Raw genomic sequence first — 24,048 nt, 5'->3', positions numbered from 1 at the left:
CATTTAGCAGACTTCACTGTTTGCATGCCAACATGCTAAAGCCACGAGCTACATGTTTTCCCTAGTGTGAGTCATCTCTAACAGTGTCCATATTCACAGCCTCCTTGGCACATTTCCTGGGCACATGCCCTTCCACCATAGAAATGATTCTTTATAGCTCAGCTGTCACAAGCCTAGGCATGTCATATTAAGCACATGATTTCCCAGAGCCGCAAACTTGTGGGCAATCTGGATCTGTAACTTTCTACCACAGTACATTATGGTAGAAGCACACAGACATACATTTCTTGAATTGGCTGCAAAACCAGCTCCTAGCTAGTAAATTCAAGAAACTTTCACAAGAACAGAAGAATAGCACACATTTCACTTCATAAAGGAATGGGTAACGACTACTTTGGAACGCTAAGTGTACACAAACTCATACTCTTCCTCCTCCCACCTGCCCACAGCCACTTTCCCTTTCCTTGCTTCGTAACACAGTGGCAGAAGAATGAAAAATCCTCCCCCTTACAGCCACTACCCTTTTAACTGTTAAGTTTTTTATTCTTAGTAAGACTGACAAGATTCATCCTTCCCTTTCCTGTCTACCAGGTAGATAAGTACTTCATAACCACATCTACCAAGCTATTGCCTTATGTGGGGGGGAAACCTAACTGCTAAATGGGGTAAATCTCCCTCCTAACTGGGCTCCCAGGAGTCCACTTACAGAGACACACAAAGATCAATGTGTGTGTCTCTGTAAATGGTAAAAAATTACTTATGTGTCCTATGATAATCCCAACTGACCATCTACTCACCTCTTATAAATAGTCACCAAGAAGACAAGTAACACAAAAATGTAACCCACAATCAAAGCTCCAAATGGAGCAGAATTTTACTGATATTGGTTATTGATGAACTGTACAAGGTCCCAAACCAGAAAATTGGAAGCAAAAACAAATCAAGAAATTAGAAACAGAAGTAAATTAGCATTAGTTCACAGAATTCTTTATCTCAGATAAATTACATAACATCTAAAGCATAACTAACAAAAGAACCTTGCAGCCAACGAATACTGAGATCAGCAATTTCCCCACTACAAAAATGTCACCCTACACCTGTGTATCTTAAACCTTCTTCACTGGAGTAGTTCACATCAATACAACTCAGGGGGTTTATAATTATTCCCTTCTCTATACCAGAAACAAAATTCCAACAAAAACACGAGGCACAAGAACCCCTTCTTCCCAACTGCCCAAAAATACAATTGCTCTAATGCTTACATCTGTTCTTGTTTACCCATTACATCAAATTAAATTCAAAATGAAAGTTACAAATCAGATTTACTTCTTAGCTCAGATATCAGTCCATTTATCAGTTTAATCCTTTTTTACCACTTACCACAATTTCCAACATCTTCTGTGCCCCTGTTCTGCAGCCTATCAAGCAATAACCCTCTTTTCCACCCCTTTTGAATTCACAGACTATTAAATTCCACTACTCCCTTCACAGAACACACCTTCTAGGTCAATCCTTCTTCAAAACTCTTACTACTAATGGTGTTGTACACATATATCAAGCCTATAATAGCTCAGGATCTTCAACTCAGATTTTTGTCAAGTTCACCATTTCACTCCCAACAACATGTAATTTTTCTGGAAACCCCTTATTATTTTCTACTTTTTGTCTCTACAAATTTTACCCTTACTCTTAATTACTGGTAAAAACACCTTATATTCACATAAATAATTCCCATTCTCCCTTCCTCTTTTATGCTATTGTTTTGCTCTTAGAAGTTGTTTTTTTCAAGGAACTATTGAAGGAAGCAGAAAGGGAGAAAGCTCAGTACCTCCAAATGATCATTTTTATCCCAACTGTTATGCAGCAGCACATAATTTAATAGTATAAAGAAAGAACCTTAAGAATTTGTTTGAAAACACTGGCTACTGAATACCAGAACTGCAATGTTTTAGAACTACTACAGTCCTTAAACCTATTAATTGGGAAACTTCCCTTCTGAAGTTCAGCATTTCTGAGTCTAACCAACTTTTTCCAAATAACAATTTCTGAAAGTTCAACATTCAACCATTTAAAAATGCTTACAAACACATTTTGCAACATGCCATAATGTCCCTTAAGTGTAAAGAATTTGACTCCTCTGCTTTTACACCACTATGTGCATACAGAGCACACAGACACTTAGAATAAGTAATTTGACCCAAAAAGCTGTATAAATGCCAAAGTATGCTTAAGTAAAATAAAGTTAACTGAGCAATGCAGACTACCTAACATTCATATTCAAAAATGCAACAAAAACACAGTAACTACATAAAAGCACCAGATTATGATGGACATAAGTAAAGAAGTTTTCAACCAAAGTGCTCTAGAGGTTCATGAGAACATCAGATCAATAGGCTAGCAGCCCAGGACTAACCACTCTCTAGATGAAAAGCTTTGTGCCAGAAGTGTATCTGAGCAAAAAAAAAGGGAACCAGCCCACAAAACTAATGCACCTAGGCCTGGGCATAAATACATACACACACTCTCTTTTTTCAGCTCTACTGCTGGCTGGCTGATGGAAGAACATCCATAAACAGTGTATTGGCAGTGGGCTTGCATAAAACTTTAGACTAATCTGAACCATAAGTGTACAGTGCTCTAATTTTTAAGACAGAAGATTTAAAAATGTAAGTTAAAAAGAGTTCATTAGTTCCCTCCCCACTCGGTGAGCTGAACCACTTCACTGGAAGTTCTAACAGCCTCTGAGGACACTTGTAAGGCACAGTTGGACCTCCTCTTTGCAGCAAATAGCAGCAAAAATTTTACACCTCAATGCCACATTAATATTATCTTTCTCATTATTTCAATTAATAATTGAAATAATTAATTTCAATTATTTCTGTAAGAAGTGTAGCAGTTAATGCACAAGTTATGGAAGGACATTTGACACAAGATTACATATGATTAGAAAGCGATGCTGTGTCATCCTCATGTGTATGGTCAAACTAAATACAGGGCTTCATGTTACAGCTAATCCAGAAGTAAGCCATTACCAAAACCTGTGCTACTTTTCTCTCCCCGCACCTCCCTGTTTTTAAGCCACCCAAGTCTACCATTATTTTATTTATATTTTTTTTGCACCAGACCTAGCAGTTTCGTAGACACAAGTCAGAACTGGCTGATCTGTTAGCGCTCTTTTCAAGGTTGTTTTTGGGTGGGATGGGAAAAGATTTTGAAGAAACTGGTTTCCCAGATGAACCAAGTCATGATGTAGCCAACAGATCCAGCACAAGTTACATGGCAGGAATGGGTAAGCAGGACGGGGAACAAGATACTACTGCTGCCTTTTCCATACCTGTTAGATCTGCCTAAAAGGAGGTACTGAGATGTGAAAATACACCACACATACCATACAGAGATCAGCAATCACAGCAGTACAGAGGCAGCTGTTAAGGCCATCACAAGGACAACACAAACATATTGCTTCCAATAAATGATATTTCACATTAAGCTTTCTAAATTTTTATTTAATGCAAGATCAGAATAACATGATACAGTTAAGTACTTACACAAAATATAAAATATAGTTACTACAGACTCTCCGTTTTCTTTGACATATACTAGGTGATGCCTCCCAACCTTGATATACTTGTACAGTAAGAATTACTTAGCCATAAAAGGCTAAAAGTGCAGAACTGATTACACTGATGAATGGCAAAATTCTTGAAGTCACCATTGTTTACCAGGCAGATTTTTCAGCAGATATTAAAAAATAGGGCAATATGATGCAGATTCCAGAAAGTGCTAAAAATCCTTCCAACTGCTAAAGGAAAATACTGGAATAACAAGTTTCTAAAACTGCAATTTACAACAGTACCTTTGAATAAAGACAACACAAACCAGGGACTTTTTTATCATTAAGAGCACAGCAAATGACTACAGGGAAAGACAGTAGTAAAGACTATGGACAACAAAGGTTTAGAGTTCAAGGTAACATCTCTGAAATAAGAAGAGACCAAACTATTTTAAATATGAAAACAGGACTTCACAGCAAAACAACATGACTCTAGAAACAGAGTTTATGGGTTCTCTGGCATCCTTTTGCCTTTGTCTTATTTATGGCTACTAGGGGCTCTATCAACGGAAGTTTCCTACTCATTCTCTCAACCAATAGACTGAGAAAGTCTGAGAGCCTACCAAAACCATTACAGAAACCTTCTTGCTACCCCCCTCTGAGCAGTCCAGCCAGATGTCATTCCCACATTTACTACAGATAAATGAAGGCAACACTCATTCAACTTCTCTGCAGGCCAGGGCTGCCTAATGAGAACAGAGGGTTACTGGTCCTTCAGAAGAAGAGTAAGCATACCAGAACACAGGCTGGCTCACAGGAAAGTGAGCCTCATTTTGTCATTTTGTTCCTAACTTTGCCACAAGAACAGAATTTGCAACCCCAGCCTCCCTCTCACTCCAGCTGCAGGAATTCCTAAAGGTGAAGACAATTCCCTCTAGCTTTAGTCAAGAGAATGAAGAAGGCATTTCAGGACTTCAACCCCTCATAAAATGCAATGACAACATGGTTACAACTGTAGCAGGAAAAATGAAAGATGGTTACAGCTTTTTTCATTTAATCCTGCCTAAATGAGTCCAGAGGACAATGGGGCTGGGAAGGGTGTGGAGCACAAGTCTCATGAGGATTGTCTGGGGGAGGCAGGAGAGAACAGGAAGCTCAAGGGAGGCTGCAGTGAGCTGGGGGTCAGTCTCTTCTCCCAGGTAACAAGTGACAGGATGAGAGGAAACAGCCTCAAGTGTACCAGGCGGAGAAATTTCTTCCCAGAAAAATTTCTTTCACTTTCTAGAAAGGATTGTAAAGCACTGGAACAGAGTACCCAGGGAAGCAGTAGCCATCGGCCCGGAAAGCATTCAGAAAATGTGAACACATGGTTTAATGGTGAACAAAGTGGGCATGGTGGTAAGTTGATGGCTGGGCCTCATCTTGAAAGGTCTTCTCCAACCTTAATGTTATGACTCTATGGTTCTAACGCCCATCCAAAGTTCAGGGACTGTAGTTGCAAAAGTCAGCTCTGCAAGGGCACGAGCTGCTGCTGTGGGGCTGGGCACAAAGCACAACAATGGATCATCAAGAAACTACTCACATGTTTCACTTCTCCCTGTGCTGAGGTAGCAGCCCCTGTTGCAGCGGATTCTACAGTCTTAAAGTTAAGCAGGAAAAATCTCTGTTCTGTCCCCCACCCCAATAAGCATGATGAAACCTGCCAAAGGCTGCCTGCTATATCAAATGAGGACAAAATGCACCAAGTTCATTAACTTCTGGCTGACCCACAGCATACATTTAAGGTCACATCAGTACAGAGATGCTCGTAAATGTTCAAGTAAACCAGTTAAACCTGTAAAGCAAAAGAACACCAACTTTAAACTTATTGAAGTCCCACATAAACACCCACATTCCAGGTTACATTACCTAGAATATTCAACACATCCACATTAAAGTTCATGAGTCTCCTAAAGCATTCAAGCTCAGGCTTCTTTAAATTCAGCAAATACTGACACAAAAAAAACCCCCAAAAACCTGGTAGTGGCATAAAACCCACCTCACATAAGCTGTTCCAATATTTAAGTTGTCTACCCTTTAAAACAGTACACAAGATTATCTGATGAAATTTGCTTATCATGACCACTCAACAAGTACATCTTGTCATAGTTTGGCATAACTGATTAGAAAGCACTAAACTATCAGAAAGGGCTTTCCTATACACACATTGAGTCACTTCCAACCTTCTCTTGAAAAAACAAAACCCAGTCTGAACTTCAGGCATCCTCCAGAATACAGGCTTCCCAAACCTTAAACTGTTCCTGAGAAGCTCTTTACTGACTGCATTGCAGTTTCCCAGCCCACTGCGAACTGGCCACGTTATTCTGAGTATAACTGATCCTGTGTATACCAAAGCCCTAACCAACACCACAAGACTTGCCACGGCTCAGCCACAGCACTGTTTACCAACCTCCATCCATGTGATTACCAAAAATAAAACCGCACATTAATTTCAGAATCACCATATTTCATAAATAATTTTTTGTTCTTGCAGGAGTTCATTTGCCAGAACTCACTGTACTACAGAATTCAGTTAATTAAACTTCATAAAGGCACTTTTTTCATTAGGGTAGACTGTGTCACTGATAAAAGCTAACCAGAAGCTATTTTCTGTGTTCTTGCTGTCTACAGAAACACCAGCTTGACTTTCAGCAGTAGGTATATTACATCCTAGACATGAAATAAAAAGCCATGCAGGTTTTATGTAACACAAGGCCTAAAGCTGAAATTATTGGCAGCTATTCTTTATCACCTTCTAACACTGCTTTCTGTATTTTTATTTTAATTCTTAAAACACATTTATAAAATGAGAAGCTGTCTGTGTGAAATAAAGGGGGAAATATACTGTAAGTCTTATTCTTCTTGGGTCACTAAATTTAACAGTTCAAAAGAGGGTATTGTCTGAAGCTCCAAAGTGTGCTACAAAAAATATATTTGGAGGATGAAGAAACAAGCTTAGAGACAGTAATATGTTTTAAAATACATACTACAAATCTAGTTCAATACCAGTTTGATATCATTTGTACCTAGTTACAATGGATGATGGAACTACTTATAATTTATCTGCTCTGCCATTACGTGCATATGTACAGAAGTCTAAGATGAAGAAATGAAAGAATTTTTAACATATACATACACATAAACACATCAATCTCAGCTTTTGACCATATACATTTATCAACCTGAGTTTGGAGTGTAATGTACATATATATCCATATACGAAAAAACATCAAGAGTCTTTAACCTCCAATGTTTTAAATATAAACACAAATTAATTTGATCATATATTTCTAAATAATAAAACAAGATCAAGAAATATAAAAATGTTATAAAGTTATAATAAAGACATCTTTAAAGTTATTAACAAAACTGAAGAAACATCACCAGAGAGACATCTGAATCTTGCAAATAAAACTAATTTCAAACAAGGACAGGAGAAACAGCCATAGAACCAAATCTAACTAACCTCTTGAAAAATTGGTGAAGCAGAATAAGATGCAAAAAGCAGAGCTGACAAGTTTCTAGACAGAAGAAGTTTTGGAATAAGTAGCATAGCAATACTTCCTAAGAGTTCCAGCTCAGCAAAACTCAGAAGAGACAGCAAATTGCAGCAAAATTTATAAGACATTTTTAAAAAATTAACAAAACAAAAAGAATCCCTGATCCATTACAAGGAAGAATGTGGATGCTGTTAACCTAAAATCTAAAGAAGTAAACAGATCCAGAGAAGTTTCATGAATTAATTCTATAAGGATCTAAAAAGAACTGCTATTCTTCTAGCCTTGGAGCATTTAATCAGATCATAGAGGAACAGATGAACATCTCATTTGGAAGACAGCAAGAACTATCAACACAGGTTTTTAACACACCATGGCAGACAAGGAATGGCAATCCCCGTAGATATCTGCACCTATGTAAACCATGCAATTCACTTTAAAAGCAACACTGCAGTTGCTTAGTATATACAACAGACAAAAGACCTTTCTTCCCAATAGAATGGGAACATTATGACATTGTATTTAAAAAGGCAGTGCCCTTAGAAAAGGGCATTTCCATTTCTGTTTTATATACACACATGTTGATTTCTGACAAAAAGGTGTACCACAAATAAATTTATATTCAGAATGACAACCTAAACTGGTACCATGTCACTATTGCTTTTGCTCTATTTGCATGAACTCTGATCACAGCAACTGCACACAAACCTCCAAAAAGAGATGCACAGAAAAAAGTCTGGAAGGAATGCAAGACTTGCTTTATGAGAGCAATAAGTTGCTTCTTATTTAAGACTCATTGTGCTAATGCAATAATATTTCATATTAACAGAAATGGCTTTGTTTTTGGATATGAAAGAAGAATTTGCTATAAACACACTTCCAAAATATTCAAATAGGATATACAGAGAATTGCAGAGTAAGAAAATTTAACAAGGCTTTTGGGTATATCACACTATTCTAGGTAGAACCTAAAAATTAACCAGTGTTTTTAAAAAGTTACTAGAACAAAGAAACTTTCATTAACTCATTAAATTGTAATAGTTATTTTGAGCTGTCCTACCATGTACATCATGCAGAAGGCACCAAGAGCTTGAAAAGCTCTTCTCACATCATCTCAAGACAGCAAGAGGCCTCAGGCAAGCACAGTGGTAATATATAAGCCTTCTAAAATTTCTAACAACAGGTTCCTGAACACACTGGCATATAAAATCACCTGGCTTAATGGAAGAAGGCGTGGAGTAACACAGAATGAAGAACAACAAAGATTTCTCAAAAACAGATGATTTGGTTTACTAAAAAATAAACAAAAAACTCAAGCCCAAAACATTCTGCCTACTTAGAGAAAGGATAGCAATTCCAAAAACAATTTCAATCTGTCTGCCAAAATAATTAACAGAAAATCAAATTAAGAGTTCCCTACAAACAGTAACTCTTCCTATCCAACCTCCATCAGAAACATGGTCAACATGCATGAGGCTGCACAGACTAGAGGATGACAACTGGTGAAGTGGCAGACAATATAAACTGAGATCCTATTGTTTTCCTACTTGCTTACTTCAAAGAAGTTTGTTCTGTGACAAGACATAATTATCTTTCTTCTAATTAGTGCTAAACTCTCCAGTAGAAGAAATAATGTCTCCTAATCACTCAACACATGGAAAATTAATGAGTTGAACATTCTCAGTGATGGATTATCTGCACTGTCAAAAACAGAGCTAAAAGATGGTCAGACCCTTAGAACTACATATGGCAGTCCTGGCTTCCACACACAACAGAGACCTGCAGCAAACAAACTTAGATTTCTAGCCAAGAATATGAACAAATTCATTTAAATATTAATATAAACCCATTTGTGTGTGTATATATATATGTGATGACACAGTATCTCTACCTGATAACAGGACCTCACTCTTATTTTAGAAAGCAAACAGAACTGCAAAATGTTTATTTTACAAAGATTCTACGACTTATCAGCATCATCTAGTAACAACCACACACTAATTTTTAACAGCATAAAGAAATCAGCTTTTTGTTTTGAAGACCAAAAGTCCTGCAGTAGCAAGTGTCTTAGAAACAACACTCATCCACAAAGAACTAAAGCAAGGAGTACATGAGTAGCTTCACATTCTACTAGTCGTAGAAATTGCTGTACCTCACTGCAAAAGTAACTGAGCCACACACAGCCACTATTGGTGCTGCATCTTGGAACGCTGACACAAGCTGAAAAACTCACAGGCTACTGCACTGAACAGAAAAAGGGATATGGAAGGTATCAGAAGGTCCCCCTCACAACAATGAGCACAAAAATCCCTATTGACCCTTCCACCCAGCCAAACTCATTCAGGGTACAGAGCCCTACAATCTCGTCTCACTTTCCACCAGGAAAAGCAACCACTGCCATAACACCTTCAAAAAGCATCAACATTCGCTTAGTTCAAATTTGAACACTGGATTTTCTTTTTCAGCCTCATTGTAATTCTACACATTTTTAAAACTAATAAGAGGTTTTCCCATGAGACTTTTTCTTATATTCTATTTCTTATACTGTAAGAGCTAACACCCCTTGCTGGTTTCTCATGTGGACACAAACAACACCAAGGGAATAGGAACACTCAATATCAGGGCTCTGGAGACAAGGGTCTGGAGGCCCAGGTAGTTTTTTCCTTAATTATGCCAGTTTGGGCAAATGATGAGAGCAGAAGTAGATTTACAAAGTAAACTGGCTGCATCACTGGTGCTGGCAACAAGGTTTTTGTTTAGGACTCTGCTGATTGGAAGAGATGGAACCCACCTTATGAAACAGGTCACACAAGCCTTTGCCAACAGAATGGCCAACCTGGTGAAGTGAGCTTTGAACTAGGAGTGGGAGAAGAGGAAAGGATTGTGTGATAGACATTCCCTTGCACCCCTACTGAGCCACACACAAACTCAAATACCTCTGTGAAGTGCTGGCACACCAATGAAGGCAGTAGAGGGAACAAGCAGCAGGAATTTGAGATCTCTGTGCAGTTACAGGGCTTTGATCTCATTGCAATTACCATGACATGATGGGACAGCTCACACAGCTGGAATGTCACAGGGAAGGGCTACAACTGTTTAGAGCAAAGAGACCAGGAAGGCACAGTGGTGCAGCTGCCATACTTCATTTAACTATCAGTCCTCGACAGTGTAATCTCAAAAGCGTGGTAGAAGCCATGAGGAAAACTTTATCCCATTTACTGTGCTCAATTAACTACCTTCTGATGCTTCTGAGATCAAACCTATACCTAACACAGAAGTCCAGCTCTGGTAACAGGTTATCAGGTCTAAAAACCATTACCAAAGCCCTTCACTGCTAAGATACACAAGTAAACTGGTTCAGAGCACAAGGAAGAAAGGAAAAACTGTCTCTCATTTGAGTAACACATATCCCAGATTCAGAAAAAGTCCTTTTTTCTTTGGAAATCAACTGGCAATCGCAGAAATACAGAGAGAAAGCAGGGTCACCCTTTCAGAACCTTCATGTCTTTGCAAATAAATAGAATACTTCTACCAAAGCAAAAGCAGACTGAATAAAGTACTTTCTGCCTACTTCTAACTTCAAATCCTGCCAAGACAACAATCTCTTATCTAGATTCTCATCTCACTGTCATAAAAGAAAGAGCTGTTGAGATGGGAACAAAGTGTGCCCAAGGAATAAAGTAATATCAAAAGCTTCCAGATACTTCCACCACCTTAAAGACGCAATAAATCATTACATCCATCCAATCAAAAACAATAACAAAAAAAGAAAACCTTAACAGAAGAGCAAACTATCTGGCACACTTCAAACTGAATCCTGACAATAATAATAATGTGGCAGTGGGAGGAAAGGGAAACAAATTCACAAGACAGTTAACAGAAACCCCTTCCATTATTAGCGTCACTCATGTCTAATGTGCAAAATTATTTACTTTCAGATTTTAATTTTTAAATCACTCAGATTAAGGCTGGGTTCAGTCTGCTCAGAAGAACAACCTAAGAGCTTAGAATGATCAGGGATCAAACCTTGACAAAAAATTTCAAGCTTCACAAAACAGCTGATACTAATTGCTTTTAATGTTTTGACAACTCAAATGCAGACTTAGGTTGAATTTTCTGAATTTAAATTAACTAATATTAAGAGAATCTAAACATATTAGAGCTCAACAAACTCATGTTATTTAAAGGGGTTTTTGTACAGAAATAGCAATAGATGTGCATCTTTCCTTATTAAATTCTGTCACTTCACAAAATGTAGTAACTCATTCTTTCTTTAGAGTTGAAAGGACAAAAATATATTTTTCGTCAACTGAGATTTGACAAACCTCACCAACAAAAACAGGCACAACTAGATAGCCTGGAAAAGAATTACCTGTAAAATCAAATCACCACCATCTGTGAGTATCTTACCTTTAAATAGGATCCATAATATTTAGTTACATATGGACTGTCACACTGACTCAACACCGTGATTTCTTGTTGGATGTCTTCTATTTCATCTTCTGCTTCTTCTAGGTCAATAATTTTTATAGCAACAACTTTCTGAGTCCGATTGTCAATTCCTTTAAAAACTTCACCAAAAGACCCCTTACCAATTCTCTCCAGTTTCGTAAACAGTTCTTCTGGATCTGCCTTCAGAGTCTGTTAAAAAGAAATATAAAAAGACAAGTAGCTCAGTATTTGTAACAAAATGTGCTATTTTTAAAGGCAACAAACACTTCAAATTCTGCATAGTCCTATTTATCTAGCTACCTTTTTCTATCTCCATAATTGTTATGCTATTTCTAAATCCCTTATATGCACACACTGATATGTTTCTATTTTGCTGTACATAAAGAACAAATTTAATACTGTCCATGTGTCAGGGTTTTATCCTATCTGGCAACAGGAAATAGTGCCATCTCAATTTATCTTTCTTTGCCAATAAAGAGTATCCAGAAGATCATTACAAAGATTTGGTTTTTATTAAAAGCAAATAGATCAAACACCACCACCTATAAAAGTAAGCCTTTAGTCTAACCTTTTCTCTTTCAATTAGCTCCCTCCTAGATCCCAGAATCCCTCTTTCATATTTTTCTCGTATCTCATCCTGCCAAGGATTTCATTCACCTTCTTCAGTGCACAGAGCACTATTTGCTTTTGTTTGTGTGACAAAGAATCCTCTTCAATTTTCTCTTACTAAGGATCACCTGCATGAATAGCCATGCTTCCTCCCTCTCCCTGACGCCACGGTTTTCTCAATCAGGATTTATTTATCTTTTTCTTCATCTCTCAGTTGCGTAAAGTCATTCACTCCTAAAAAACATCCTGTTCCCAGCTTTCTTGATTTGAGCAGTCACATAAAAGCCACAAGTGCTCACCTAAACATGCAAACGTAGGACTGAGGGGGACCATGCTGCCACATTTGCTTTTTCTCCACTATTAAGTATTCAGTTCACTATTGCTTCTCACTTTGAGTGCACAGATGGTAAGTTCCACAGTACACATTCTAATCTAACAGCATGGAGTCTCACTAGCTAACAAAAAATACATACATTACAACTACAGGGGGGTTGCACTGTATGACCTTTAATGAGCTCTTCCAATCCAAACTTTTCTATGATTAAACTGAAAAAGTCATAAAGAGAGGGAATAGTCATAAAATTAAGAAAGACAGGACAGGATTGTTTAGAATCCGGTCCTTAAAAAATAAAATTAATACTTTAAAATACTTCAGACATTGTGTTTTTAAAAGGATGACACTCATGCTAGCAAAGTGAAAATACGTAGTTCATACAGAAAAAGGCTCATACAAGAAGAATTCAGTAATGCCTAAATAAACATAAAACCACAGTTTATGCTTAGCTGAACTGTGTAGTAGCATGAAGAGGGGATTGAGAATTTCTAGGTGACCACTGACAAGCACTGAAGCAACATTTTCTTTAACAATTAAATTTAGCTTATAAAGCACCTCCCATCTATACTTTTCTGCTCTCACATCTCAAAGTCACATAATTAACCCACACAGCCGCAAGAGGAAGATAGCCTAGAACACAGTTTCTCCAGAGGTATCTAAATTTCACAGCTGAAAGAGGTGCTTTGAGGACCAGGTAGCTGGGTCTGACTGAACCCAAAGATAAACCCACTTGGTTCTCAAAGCACTTTATCATCATCTGGCACAAACTGGGAGTACAACTTTTAGTACTTTAAAGCTGTAAGACATCACAGCTTTCAGAGAGTCATTCCAGAAACACATCACTGGTGAGATCAGCCCAAAGCAAAAACTCTAATGTACCTACTGCACAACTTCACCAGCCCCAAGAAATTCCCCCTGCTTTACATCTTACTGATCCATCCTTTTATCCAAAGTCAGTTTTGGGAAGCAAACAGAAGGGCATAGGGTTATTTCACCCTCTTGCCATTAAAGGAATGGAGCAACAGACCCACATCCCTTCCACCAAAAGCAGCTTGTTCCTCCGTTAATTTCAAAGTCAAGAGAACAACATACTATTACACACTATTAAATATTACATAATATAGCTATATATGTATATATTTATGTATCTCCCACTTAAGAAACCAGACCAGGGCACTTCATGTTTTCCCACAAACAGTCATCCCTTAGGTGCACAGTAACCCTTACCAACACTTCCAGGGACACAATTTCTAAGAGATCACTAAACTACAAACCAAACTGTGTTTCTTCTCATACCTCACAGAATGCTCTGCTCTCAATATTCAAACCAGTCTTCTCTGAGAACTCTTCATGAATAAAAATAACCTTAATACCAGCATCAGATGTTTTCCCTTGTGGAAAACAATTATCTGTCTACACTTTCATACATCCTGTGCTGGAATTTGAGATGACGTGCTGTAGAGAGCCGTGCACACCTAATCCAACCACACAAGCCTTCTAGTTCCTTTCACTAGCCACAGGAATCTGAGCATTACATCATCACAAAGGCATCTGGGTAAACCACAAACCAACCCCAGTTGCAGCTGCCTAAAACATTCCATGTTTCACCTCCTGAGACTAAAAAGCCAGCACTGCTCAGTTGCAGTGCACTGCAGTTGTTCATATGGAGAAAATGCAAGAGCTACCTGCCAGCAGCTTTTTTAAGTTCTGCTGGCTGTATGCATACACCCCCTATTTTCCCTTTTCCCCTCAACAATCTATGACTATCATATATTAAAGCTCCTTGTTTCACAGCACCACATTCTTCAGAGACTTTCAGGAACCTCACAGCTTCTTTTTTACACTTTCTGACACTTTTTGACAGTGTCAAGCTCCTGGGATTCTGGTGTTAGGCTGGCAGTTCTAAAAGACAAATGTAAAAGAGAATTAACAATTACAGAAAAGCGAGGAAGATAACTTGCTGGAAGATCAAAGAAGAAGGGAACAACTGTTCGCTTAAATTTTTATAACCAAAATTTTGCAGCCATTTTGAAATGTTAATTGTTCAATAATAACACAACTTAATGGGATCAAAATCATTATCAATAATAATATTATTTCAGAAGCTTCCTGTGAAATGAACTGAACATTTTAATCCTAATTATTAAACAAACAAATCCTTCCTTCCCAGTTCACAACTTTTCCTTTGTTTGTAAACACATTCCTTTGTTCTAATATGTAGCAGTTGCCATTCCTGAATCTTCTTCTGAGCAACAGGAGGTAACAGTTGCTTCAAAAAACCCAAACAACACACTCTTGCTCTGTAAGAAAGGTCTCAGTTTTCTTCTCAGAACACCAGGTGTTTGAAGTGAGAGCCTTAAACCCTTGGCAACCTGTGTTTTTGCAAGAACTAAGAGCTGGTTTCTTTAATGACCTGCTGTCTTTCAAAAATACAGAGATCAGGTCTCCAGACACATAATGAACTGCTTGAATCTGAAAGTGCATGAATGGCCAATTCCCACCCTTTTTTCCAAAAATCACATCTGGAAAGGATTCTTGCCAAATTTGATTTTGCTTGGTTTTCTAAATACTTCCAACAGAGACAAAATAAACAAATAGCTTTATAAATATTCTCTCTACACAGCTACACAGAGAAAACTACTTCCACAGACTATAGTTTTGCTGACTCTATTCTTTGCAAACTTCTACTAAGCATAGAGCTTACTCTTACTAATATTAAAATAATGGCAGCTGATAAAAGAACTTTCGTGTAATGGAGCACATCAAATATTGCTAGAAACCACAGATGAGAACATCAATATCTGCTGCAAACTGGTAAAACTGATCACCTTGATAAAGAACTAGATCTCTACCACTACAACATTTTTTTTCAAAGCTTATCACAGAATACATACAATTCAAAAACAAATTATGGAGCATTCAGATTGAATGATTCCAGAACTTTCGATTTACACAGACACTTGAATTACTTTGCTTTTTATTTCAAATAGTTTTTCACACTTCTGAACACAAACTGCGACCATCTTGTCTCACAGTCCAGCTTGTTCAGCCATGCAGAACAAAGTCCTTTTCACCATAAGCAAAGCCACCATTCATCCAATAATTTGAGTAATCTCTCTGTACTTGTTCCACATTAGATTCATTACTTTTGACCTTAATCAGCCAGAAAAACATACTCCATTTAAAATTAACTCTTCTTAGTACCTAACAATACTGTTGCCTACTTCTACAGAATAAAAGTAGTCCGATACATTCTCAGATCCTATTTGTTCAGTTTGGTCTCATTGCTCAGCTGCAGCCAAATAAACCAAATTACCTCCTCCTAATGCTCTGTATTTCCAACTAATGAGCTGCCAGACTTTTGCAAAGGCTCTTTGTAACACTCATACTTATGACAAGCTGCACTTTATGCTGTTTTGTTCAGTAATTCCAATCCCCAGGGTTGCACAGTTCTTCAGCACTGCCTTTCACATGTAACAGGTGCCTTTAAATTTTGTCTTTTTCAGGCATTGCCTTTTTCTACACAAAGGTCACTTTTCAGTCAGCAATTGATAAGAACAGTCCTGGAGAAACCAGCAGTGTCACCCACTTCGATACCACCTCTGCAGTATCCTCTTCACAGTGAGGATTACACACACCTTGCAACTTATTTATTTTTATTAATCCCCAATTCTCATTCACACTAACTGTCCCTCAAAGCTCAACAGAATATGTCACTGTACTTTAAACTAGTTAGATCCAACTTTATCCATAACCATTCTGAGTGAAGATACAGCTTTGAGTCTTTATCCACATCTCACTCCAGTTCTTATTTCTAACCTCTTTTTATGAAGAGTTGTTCCAGTCATTCTAGAAAGCATTAAAAGTATTTCTCTTTAAATGACAAGAATTATAAAGCATCTCCATAATTCATGTTCTTAAGCCTTACTGTGCAACTAATTGTACTTGCAGATCTGTTAGGTCTCTTTGCAGCTTGTTTGAAATAGACAATCATCTTCCAATATCTCATTTTGTATACTTTTCATTTCACCAAATCAATTTCCAATTTTTCAGTCCAATTCTCATTCTCTATCAAGTCTAAGCCCAAAATATGATAATCTGAAGAGGTTCAGAGATCTCTGGCGATTGTTTAGCTTGGAAAAGAGAAGCCTGAGCAGCTAGAAATTTTACTCTGTGTGACTACATTCCATATTTCTCACTTTCCATCTCCAATACTATAATTATTCAATTCAGACACATGCTACCATAAGGAAATTGCTTTTTTCTGGGAGAAATACAATATGCCAAAAATATGGAGAATTAGCAATAGCAATACTTTTAACTCTCAAGAAAAAGGATCAACTGCCATAAATTTTGCTGTGAAACTTCAATGGGTTGAAACAGGGGAGAGAGGAAGCAAAAAATAAAGCTGTAAACGTTGTATCTCAAACACTGAAGGTAAAAACATTTAGCATGAATCACTATGGCCTACTAACACTCATATTTGTCACACAGTTAACTCTCTTGTTCTGATTTCTAATTATATGGAAACAGGGTGTAAGCAAGTTAGCCTATCATAAAAGTATTCCTCAGCCCTTGTATAACTCTCTTTCCACTTATTTTCAAGGAAGGTGCACATTCAGAACACAAAATATTCAATTCTTTATCAGTAACACAAATATGCAAAGCATGCTTCCAAATTTCTAATTAACCAATACTATCTTCTGGGTGCAATGTGGCCTGCACAAATCAGTCTGAAACTTTCTGGTATTTTTCATTCAGAAAACTGCTTAGTGTACACCCCTAAGAATTTAGTACCAAAATAAATAGTTACCTAACTGTAGCCTGCTTCCAGAAAACATATTTAATTGGAATTTTTTATGAGTTTTTAGTGCTACATCACAAAAAAATTTCATAATGCCGTACCTGACTTCCTTCCTTCCATCCATTACACTTCTAAACTGTAAATTACTGCAATTAAAAATCCCTCCATGCCTTGGGCACACAGTGATAACACACAAGTATCAGCAGTATGTACAGTACAGCAGTGAAACAGAAGATGTATTTTAGACGCCAAGAGAAAGATAGCTAAGGAAAAATGTCCCAAAACCAGTTTTAGAATAATGTCTCTCACTGGTTTACACTTGCTAAAAAGCTAAAACTTCCTCGATGAAAATTATTCTTAATTAGTTCAGCTACTGATAAAAAGAAAAATAAAAAAGTAGCTCTTTAGGGAAAACCCCATCATTATGACAAATGGCTGAATAAAGAATGCTAATAGAAGCAATTAGAAAGTTATGTTGCATTAATACTACTTGAGAAAAGTAAGAAAAATAGTGAATTTTAGGTTCTACAGTAATCCCATAATTTGAGGGAAGACTCTTCTTGCACCCACTGTATCTGACAGAAAACCCAGATGTCTGTCTGGGTTTTCTGTCAGATACAGAAGCTGCCCAAGAAGCTGGCAAGCAGAGCAACTAAGAATACAATAAATTCTCCTGATTCAAGCCTCACTTTTTATCAAGTTACACTGCAGGCTCTTAGTTCTATACTAATATACAACAGCACAGTCTGACATTTGCACATACCTGCACATAGAAAATTACCCAGATCAACAAAGAACTTACGAGTAAAAACAGTTTTGTTTATAAAGCTGCATCCACACAAATTATTAGTTTCAGGCACACAGAATACCTGTGTTCTGAATTAAACAGTACTCCACAAAAGGTGTATCCTCACAAAAGCAATAACCAGATCAAAACCAATCAGTCATAGGACACCAGGTTGGAAGGGATCTCAAGGAAAATATGGTCCAACCTTTCCCAGCAAAAACACAGTCTAGACAAGGTAGCCCAACACTCTGTTCAGGCAAGACTTAAAATTTTGAGTCCAGCATTGGGGAACCCACCATTTCCTCAAGAAGATTATTCCAATGGCTGACTGTCCTAATTGCGAAGAATTTTCCATTTGTGTCCAATCAGAATCCTCCCCAGGTGTAATTTGTACCTCTCATCCCTCATCTTTCCATGGGATTCCTAGTAAAAAGGGAGTCTCCTTCTTCTCTTCAAATACCTTTTAAATACAGGAACATAGTGATAGGATGGCCCAGGAGACCTTTTCTCAAGGTTAAACACATCCAGCTCTCTCAGCCCTCCCATGTGAAAGGTTTCCCAGTCCTCCAGTTATCTTTGTGGCCCTTCTCTTGATCCTCTCCAGCTGTCCACATCATTTTCTGTATAGAAGGGACCAAATTATTACAGGATGGATGCAGTATTTTTTATTACTATTAATTTATATTTGATGCCTTGTTGACTTGTCCATCAGTATTTTGTGCATCTTCTATTCCCCTTCCCATCCCACCCACAAGAAAGGGAGTATGAGAAGAATTTAAGCAAATTTTGAAAATGCAGCCAAGATACGTTTTCTACTTCAGAAACACAAAAGATGCCACTATGTAAAAGCTGACATCAGAGCTTTGTACACCACTCCTAACACAAGGCCCGGTATTTAAATGTGTCTGCTGCATCAGTAGCCTTTTGTCTCTCTGGGGAACAAAGATGCCAGCTGGCTGAGAGGGTACCTTACACACACATGAAACTTGCCACAACACAGGGCCAGGGTGACTGGTCTGTGAGGACACCTGAAGGACACAGTCGCCATAAGCTGCATCTATCTACCTATTCTGGAAGGCCACACAATGGAAATAGGTTTTCCTGACTCTCAAACAGCTCCATACATCTACTACATAGTGTTGAAACAGCCTTTGACTACAGAGTGAGAAGATGACCACTTCTTTTTCACCAAATAAAACTCTTCTGTCCTGGAACCCAAGGGCTGGGCTTGTAGTATGTCCCAGAACCAAGACATCTGTATCCAGGATATTTTAAAACTGATTAGCCAAGACCATAACAGTCCAAGGATCTGTCCAGTGTTTAGGTACTCTAAGTTACTGCAAGGTTTTTGTCAAACTGTAACATAAACAGTAACAATGAGCACAAACTCTCTCAAAAAAAAAAAAAAAAAAAAAAAAAAACCAAAACTGGGGAAAGCTAAAAAGCTAGAAAAAAAAAAAAAAAAAAAAAAAAAAAAAAAACTGGGGAAAGCTAAAAAGCTAATCTCCTCCACAGAAGCTGCAAATGGAAAGCAGAAGCTAAGTGGCCTTTCCACAGTGCCTTTGATTTAGCAACACAATATTTTGCAGTTACCAAACACAGAGCTCTCATAGGAAGCGCTTAAAACAGTTGATTGTGAAAGGAGAACGAGTTACAATAAGGAAGACAGTAATATCTATAGTGTGTAACTACAAAAGAACAGCCATGCCAGATCAGAACAAAGGATCGTCTAGGCCAGGACACTTTTCCTACAACAGTCAAAAGTGAACATCTTGGGAACAGCACAAAAATAGACAAGTAAACAGCAGCATTTCCCAAAACACCCTCCCAGTCTCCAGCGAACTGACACTTCAGACACTTTCTGTGCCCAAAATGGTGCCTTTATGCTTAAAAACCTTTTCTGTTCACTTGTCAAGTTCCCACTTAAATTTAGTTAAACTTCTACCATTTCTTGAAACAACACAGCTTGAATGTCAACGCTTATTTACATTTTGCATGAAGAACCTGCAGCTCTTGTACTGAAAATACAATGCAGAATGAATAAAAATAACTTACTGCATAAACATTGTTATTGCTACAAAAACAACTGAAAAGGGAGGAAGATAAAAAAAGGGGTTTATCACACAGAAGAGGCTTGTCTTCAAGATGATGGAATTTTAAAGCACCACAGGAATTTATTACCATAAATTTATAAACACAGTACTTGATTTAAAATCCAGCTGCCTTAAAGAAGCTCCAGAGGCTTACCACAGCCTTGAAATGCAGACCAGTCTAAAAATCAAGGTCGTATACATACACTTACTCCGAGCCAGTCTTGCAGGAATCTCACACATTTACAGGCAAACACTCTTCCCAGGCCACTTCCATAAGGCATGAAGAAGCAAGACAACACATCCTCAGTTAGTCATGATGCAGCTTCACCCTGCACACTCAAACTCATATCTATACAGAGCCATCAAGACAACAGCAGAAAAAACTCTGAGTCCAAACTTAAACTGCACGCACAGAAATTTAGGTCAAAACTCAACTCTGTTTTTATTCAGGTTACAACATGCCCACTGTGCAGCAGACAGCAAATCTCAGGTTTTGACAACCTTCCAGCACCATCCTACATTTCCTCCACAGTTTTTCATTCCTTTGGCTCACTCTCTACCCACTCATTCTATGCATCACTCTTCAAATACCGATCAGACATCTTGCTTAGGGAGAAACATATCAATCCTTTATTCCTCTGCTCTGCTGACACTACCATGCTCACGCCAAACAGCATTAATAAAGTGATGTCCCTCCAAGTGATTTTTTGGGGTCAAGAAGCTACCCCGCTCACACAAGCACAATGGCTGCTCTCCTGTGTGAGGACAGCAAAGAATGTCAGAGAAAGCTGCACAACTTGTCACTGACACTGCTTGCACCGTTTGTGGCAGAAGCGGGTAGGTGGGGAGGAGGGATCACACTACAGAAAAAGAAGAGATAGTCTCGTGATTTAGGCACTTTAATTATAACACAGAAAACTAAGCTCTATTCCTCTCTTCTACACAACGAAAAAGTCCCAAATCTTTTTCTTGTCTTAGCAGATGTCACACATTGTATGTACTTTACTCTTTGAACATTTATTTGGAAGTAAAATCAAAGAGAATCGTGTACTGAAAACAGACCTCTAGAAAAACTGCTATATATTCTGACAGAATGGAAATGGATATAGACATCTTGAACTGGGCACAGACAATTAGTGAGCAGCATTCACATTGCTCACAGACTTTGTGCCTCTGCCTATCAGCAGATCTCTAGTTTGGTATTCTGGGGGTTTTCTTTAGACCATGAAAGTTCACACTTGAGCAACTCTCATAGTAATAGAACAAAAATCATGAGAAAAAAACACCATTTTGAATAAAACTATTTGAAGCAAATCCCAAATTACATGGACTGACAGGAACCCTGAAGATCCACGCATTTAGTACAGCTAACAGTACTACAAAGCAAATAATAAGTCCATAAAAAGCACAGGTCCTCGAATCATGCAGTGACATACATCATCAGTACACGCATACTGATGGAATAATCTTCCTTCCCTCACTTCCAAGCAGCTACAAATCTGATTTTTAAATGCTAAGTGTTATAGGTTCTGTCTCAAAGTAGGTAGCTGTCTTATTTCTAATATGTCTCAAAGGAATAAAAAAAAGCCCAAACAATATCCATAGTCAACCAAGAAACCTTCATTTCTCTGTCTCTGGCAATCAGCAAACTGCTCATATTTGGAAGGTGAACTTGAACTCTCAACAGCAGGACCTACACAGCAATAAATTAATTAGCTCAGAGAGAGGGCCTACGTAGGCTACGGGGCATCCGGTACTATGTATGAGCACGTAATTCATGCTATGCCTAAGCATGCAACATTTTCAATTCAAATCCTCAGATTTTGGAAAGAAAAATTATTCATGACTTAGAATCCTGACTCACAATAAAATAAACCATGGTAAATCAATATTTAAACCAAATTATGCAAAACACTTTCAGACCAGGGAACAAATTTGAGAGAGACTCTTACATGTCATTCAGAAGTTATTCCTTCGGAGGTAAGGGCAAGAAAGTTTCTAATCAGATGTGGGAAATATTAGAGTAACAACACACAGATACCAATGACCTTAATGTTTTCCTAGCAGCAGTTTCCATTCAAACCAAGAAAAACGAGGTGTGTGGGGGGGAGGCTCAGACTGAGCCAGCTCAGCCGGCACAAAAACGCACTAGTTATTTCAAATATATAGCTACGACACAGAAGGAGCAAATTCCAACGTATAACAACAGCAGCTGACCAGCTCTCGGAATCAAACACAGGGGCCAAACACGATCCCCGAGCACCCACCACGGAGCAGCACCACAGCCATGGGCACTGCAGCATGCGCTGAAGGTCATCGTTTCCAGGCCCTGCTTGTACGGACTGGCTGCACGTATGCTTCCCCTACGCACCTCAAACTAACGGGGCCGAAAATCGCCCACTGAGCCGCGGCTGGCTTCAGGAATTAAAACACCGCGGAGAACTCCCGGCCGGGGGAGGGGGCCACCCGCTCCGCTCCGCTCCGCACGCCCGCAGCGACAGAGCGGCTGCCGGGCACGGATGGAGGGAGGCGGAGGCACGCAGGGACCCGCCGGGCGGAGGGACCTCGCTGGGCTCCACGCCAAGCACTGACAGCACGTTCCGTCTCCATCCCGCTCCTCTGCCCCCAGCCGAGCCAGGGCCCAGAGGCGCTTTTTCCCCTCGCCCTGTCCGCCCAGCCCCGGGAATCCTCCCTTGACACCCAGCCGGCCCGAGGTGCGTGTCCGTGCCTGCCCTTGGGGCAGCCGCTCACCTGCATCCCCGGCAGCCCCGCCTGCACGGGGGAGTGAGCCATGGCGGCGGCGGCGAGGGAGGCTGGGAGGCAGCCGGGTCTCCTCAGGCGGCTCCAGGGCACAGAGCTGAGCTCATCTCCACGCTCTCTCACACACAGCACCGCCGTCCACCTCCTCCTCCTCCTCTTCCTCCTCCTGGCCCTTCCCCCGGGCGAGCAGCGCCTGTGCGCCGGCGGTGGGAAAGGGGCCGTCCCAAGCCCGGGCTCTCCAGGCCCCCGTCACGGATGCAAAGGCGGCAGCGGCTTCCTCATCCCTCCTCCTCTTCTTCCTCCTCCTCCTCCGGGCCGTGCCGGCGACACGATGACAAACCTGAGGCGGGAGGAGGAGGCGAAGGAGGAGGGGGCGGAGCGGCCGCGGCGGCCCCGCCTGCCCTGCGCGGTACCTGCCCGCCCGCCGCCATGGGCGCGGCCGGCTCCCCTCACGGCGGGGCCCGGGCCCGGACAAGGCACCGGCACACCGGCGCTCCGCCGAAGGCTGCGGTGCCAGGAAGCGCTTGGCTTGCTGTCAGAAGCTGCAGGAGCCCCAGCCCAAAATGCCAGTCGTGCTTGTCCTGTAGTTGCTAAGCGGGAGCAGAGTGGGTCAGCACTGCGGTCGCTCCCACGCTGAAGTTCTGCGTACATGCAAATCCCTTGAGAACTCGACGATGTTCTATTCTTTGTTACAACTGGAATTTAGCAGCTCAGTCGCGCAGCTTCCCATGTGCTATGGGATACCCTAAGATTCTCTCCTTTTCCCCCAACACAAAAACCTAGGGAGTTTCATGAGTGTTAAAGTTTTTGAAACCTGTCAGTCCCAGTGGGGCTGGGATCCATAGGACAGCGAGGTTCACTGTCTTTTCAAACGATTTTTTAAAATTATACGAGCATCCACTACAGCATAAGTTGCTTTTCATTAGATAATTACTAAAGTTTGTACATATCTCTTAACTGCAAGAAACATTTGAAAATAGAAAATGGCCTTATTGAAATGCGGTTGGAACTTCCACTGAAGTTTTTTCTATAGTTATGATAGTCTTTGCCTTTGTTGTCTTATGTGGGCTGAGTTATGCTACCCAATCTGGCTTTCCTGAAACTTGGAGATACATAAATG

The 24,048-nt window shown here is 39.5% G+C and overlaps 1 protein-coding gene across 1 annotated transcript in view; it reads right to left on the bottom strand.

The window, feature by feature from the left end:
* STK24 (serine/threonine kinase 24) overlaps positions 1 to 23,245 on the bottom strand; it is a 53,684-nt gene extending 30,439 nt beyond the window's left edge. Inside the window, exons 1-2 of the mRNA XM_039730417.1 lie at positions 22,920 to 23,245; positions 11,500 to 11,730 (exon numbers count right to left, since the gene is read on the bottom strand). Of these exons, the coding sequence (XP_039586351.1) occupies positions 11,500 to 11,730; positions 22,920 to 22,961 (273 nt within the window). The 5' untranslated portion in view covers positions 22,962 to 23,245. The remainder of the gene's footprint in view (positions 1 to 11,499; positions 11,731 to 22,919) is intronic.
* Between the last annotated feature and the right edge of the window lie 803 nt (positions 23,246 to 24,048).

The sequence above is a fragment of the Passer montanus genome, unplaced genomic scaffold, assembly GCF_014805655.1.
Source record: "Passer montanus isolate IOZ18808 unplaced genomic scaffold, ASM1480565v1 scaffold72, whole genome shotgun sequence".
Lineage (NCBI taxonomy): Eukaryota > Metazoa > Chordata > Aves > Passeriformes > Passeridae > Passer > Passer montanus.
This window is presented reverse-complemented; position numbering and strand designations above follow the sequence as displayed.